The 3248-nt window shown below is 67.2% G+C and overlaps 1 protein-coding gene across 1 annotated transcript in view; it reads left to right on the forward strand.

Annotated features, from left to right (window-relative positions):
* HSPG2 (heparan sulfate proteoglycan 2) overlaps positions 1-3248 on the forward strand; it is a 74755-nt gene that overhangs the window by 31034 nt on the left and 40473 nt on the right. The window contains exons 16-21 of the mRNA XM_029913575.1: positions 846-993; positions 1373-1500; positions 1629-1715; positions 2077-2135; positions 2341-2408; positions 2996-3136. Of these exons, the coding sequence (XP_029769435.1) occupies positions 846-993; positions 1373-1500; positions 1629-1715; positions 2077-2135; positions 2341-2408; positions 2996-3136 (631 nt within the window). The remainder of the gene's footprint in view (positions 1-845; positions 994-1372; positions 1501-1628; positions 1716-2076; positions 2136-2340; positions 2409-2995; positions 3137-3248) is intronic.

Genomic DNA, 3248 nt, shown 5'->3' on the forward strand with positions numbered 1-3248 from the left:
GTGCCTGCCACGGGTTCCCCTGTGTGCCGTGGGTCCCCCAGTGCCTGACATGGGTCCCCCCTGTGTGCCGCAGGTCCTCCCAGTGCCTGCCGTGGGTCCCCCCCTGTAAGCTGCAGATCCCCCAGTGCCTGCCACGGGTCCCCCCTGCATGCTGTGAGTCCCCCGTGCATGCCACAGGTCCCCCCAGTGACTGATGTGGGTCCCCTCAGCGTGCTGTGGGTCCCCACTGTGTTCCTGGGGTTCCCCAGTATGTGCAATGGGTCCCCCAGGGCCTGACGCAGTTCCCCAGCGTCTGCTGCGGGTCCCCACTATGTGCCATGGGTCCCCCTTACGTGCTATGGCTCAGGGAGGAGGTAGGAGGGTGCTGCGCATAAGCAGGAGGGTGCTGCAGGGAAGCAGGGGGGCGCTGCGGGGGAGGCGGGGCGGGGGGGAAGCAGGAGGGTGCTGCGGGGAGCCAGGGGGACGCTGCGGGAAGCAGGGGGGCCCTGTGGGTAAGTACTGGAGACTGTGCAGTACCCTCAGCGCTGGAGCATCCCAGTCCCGAACCAAGGAAGGGCACCTGCCCCAGGGCATGACCCAAGGGACCAGCCTGCTCTCCCCAGCCCCTAGTGAGTAGGGGGGGACCACTCTGGCTGGCTCCCCTTCCCCACTGTGGAGACCCGGCCGTTGCCGCTCCGTCGCCTGCTGTGCTCTGTCCTGGCTCAGGCTCCATCCCCGCTGGAACCAGGGTGGGAGGGCTCCCTGGGCCCACGGGATCACCAGGGGGAATGTCAGCCGAGCCCTTGGCTTTCCGTAGCCTGGGACTGTCCCACTCCCTGCGTCTAGCTCCTCCTGCTCCCTTCCAGGTGCCCCATCGGCTACTCGGGCCTGTCCTGCGAGAGGTGCGATGCCCGGTTCGAGCGGGTACGCGAGGGCCCCTACCTCGGCACCTGCTCCGGCTGCAACTGCCACGGGCACTCCAGCTCCTGTGACCGGGCCTTCGGCTACTGTCTGGTAAGGGACAGGGCCTGGCTACCTCCTGGCTATCACCTGGCCCCCCCAGCAACGGGAGGGGTGGGGCAGACGCCAAGCGGGCTGGAGCGGGGCTCTGTGCATTACCCAGTCCCGGGCTCTCTCCTCTAGGGCATGTGCTGGCCAGACCTACACCCGGGCAATGCCAGGTAGACCGTGGATGGGCAGTGCCACTCGTGACGTGCCCAGTCCAGTGCATGCTGGGACATCTGAGCGCAGAGGGGAGTCACGGGGTGGGGCGGGCCTGTGCTCCCTTGTTCACGGTGTGGTGCTGCGCAGTGCGGGTGGCATTGCCTGCCGGGGGCACCGTGCCCCTCGCAGCTTCCTGGAGCCTCAACGACCCATCTCCGCCCTCCCCCAGAACTGCCAGCACAACACAGAGGGGCCTCAGTGTAACAAGTGCAAACCTGGCTTCTTTGGAGATGCCACCAGAGGCAACGCCACAGCCTGTCGATCCTGCCCCTGCCCCTACACCGACTCCACGCGCAGGTGAGTGCTGGACGGGCACCACCCGTGGCTTGCAGGGCGTGGGCGCCTCATTGCTGGGCTGCTCTGCCTGGCTCCATGCTCCCCGGGGGCACGCAGGGCGCTAACCGTCTCTGCTTTGCTGCCTGCAGGTTCTCCGACACGTGCTTCCTGGACACGGATGGCCAGGCCACATGCGACGCCTGCGCCCAGGGATACACGGGGCGACGCTGTGAGAGGTGGGTCCCTGAGGCGCTGGTGGAGCAGGGGGGATGTTAGCCCAGGGCACTGGGGGGTTCTCCTAGATGGGGAAGGCTGCGGGGAGAGGTAAGCTGAGGGGGCCAACTGGGCCTGGTCTTTGTGTGGGGGATGGGCAGCAGGGATGGCCCTGGCTCCACGGGAGGGAGAAGGGCAGGGGTTGGCATGGACCGGGGGAGCCCTTGGGGAACAGGACACACTGAGAGCTCTCCCACAGTGGGAGATGGATGGGTGCCCTCTGGGAAGTGGGGGGGTCAGGGAACCTGCCCTATAGAGGGGACACCCATGGCCTTGCTCCAGGAGGGCCCGTCTGACCCGGCGTCTTGCTCGATTCCCCTGTAGCTGTGCCCGTGGCTACGAAGGGAACCCCATGCAGCCGGGCGGGAGATGCGTGCGAACTGGTGAGTACCCCCACGTGCCCTCTGCCAGTAAGTGCCCCCGGCCCTTGGCACTGCGCTGGTCTCCTTCCCTGCACTGCTCATTGGCATCCTGGGAGAGACACCTCAGCCAAGCAGCCGGGGCTGCCCCAGGGTGTGGTAGCAGGAGACGAGTCGTTTGGAGGGTGGGTGAGTGTCTGACTGGCTGCAAACCCCTCTGCTTCCCCAGGTCAGGAGTTCATGAAGTGTGACGAGCGGGGGAGCAGTGACTCCACAGGAGGCGCCTGCCGCTGTAAGGTACGGTGCGGTGCGGTGCTGCACGGCGCTGCGTGGTGCTGCGCGGTGCTTTGTGGTGCTGTGAGGCACGCTACAGTGCTGCGTGGTGCTGCGCGGCACGGTACGGTGCTGTGTGGTGCTGTGCGGTGCTCTGTGGTGCTGCGCAGCATGGTACGGTGCTGCGTGGTGCTGTGAGGCACGGTACGGTGCTGCGCGGTGCTCTGTGGTGCTGTGCGGCACGGTACGGTGCTGCGTGGTGCTGTGCGGCATGGTGCAGTGCTGTGCGATGCGGTTTGGCACAATGCTACACTCCCCCTCCCCCGTGCTCCGGGGTCCCCAGACAGACACAGCTCTCCCTAGGGCCCTTGGCACCCAGCGCCAGGACTTGTTGGTGCCATGCCCTCCTAAGAGTGGTGGGAGCCCCTTGCCAGAGGCCCAGATCCCTGGAGGACAGGCTGTATTGGAGCCAAGCCAGTGCCCCGGGGCACGCAGGAGCCCTCGGCTTTGCCAGGCTGGGGCAGTGTGTGTGGGGGTGCAGTGGGAGCAGCCCTGCTGCGTGCCCAGCCTGCGCCGTGTTGCTCGGTGCCATCCCTCCATCTCTTCTGCAGCCCAACGTGGCGGGACGTCTCTGCAACGAGTGCACGTCTGGAGCCTTTTACCTGAGCGACCAGAACCCCGACGGCTGCCTGAAATGCTTCTGCATGGGGGTGTCCCGGCAGTGCACCAGCTCCTCCTGGAACAGAGAGCAGGTACCGCCCGCGGGCAGCACCTCCCCCCCCCCGAGAGCCCCACCAGGCAGCACCTCCCCCGCCCAGAGACCCCCCTCAGAGCAGGTACCCCCCACGGGCAGCACCTCCCCCC

Source organism: Terrapene carolina, unplaced genomic scaffold (assembly GCF_002925995.2).
Source record: "Terrapene carolina triunguis isolate 2854851 unplaced genomic scaffold, T_m_triunguis-2.0 Scaffold714, whole genome shotgun sequence".
In the NCBI taxonomy this organism is placed as follows: Eukaryota; Metazoa; Chordata; order Testudines; family Emydidae; genus Terrapene; species Terrapene triunguis.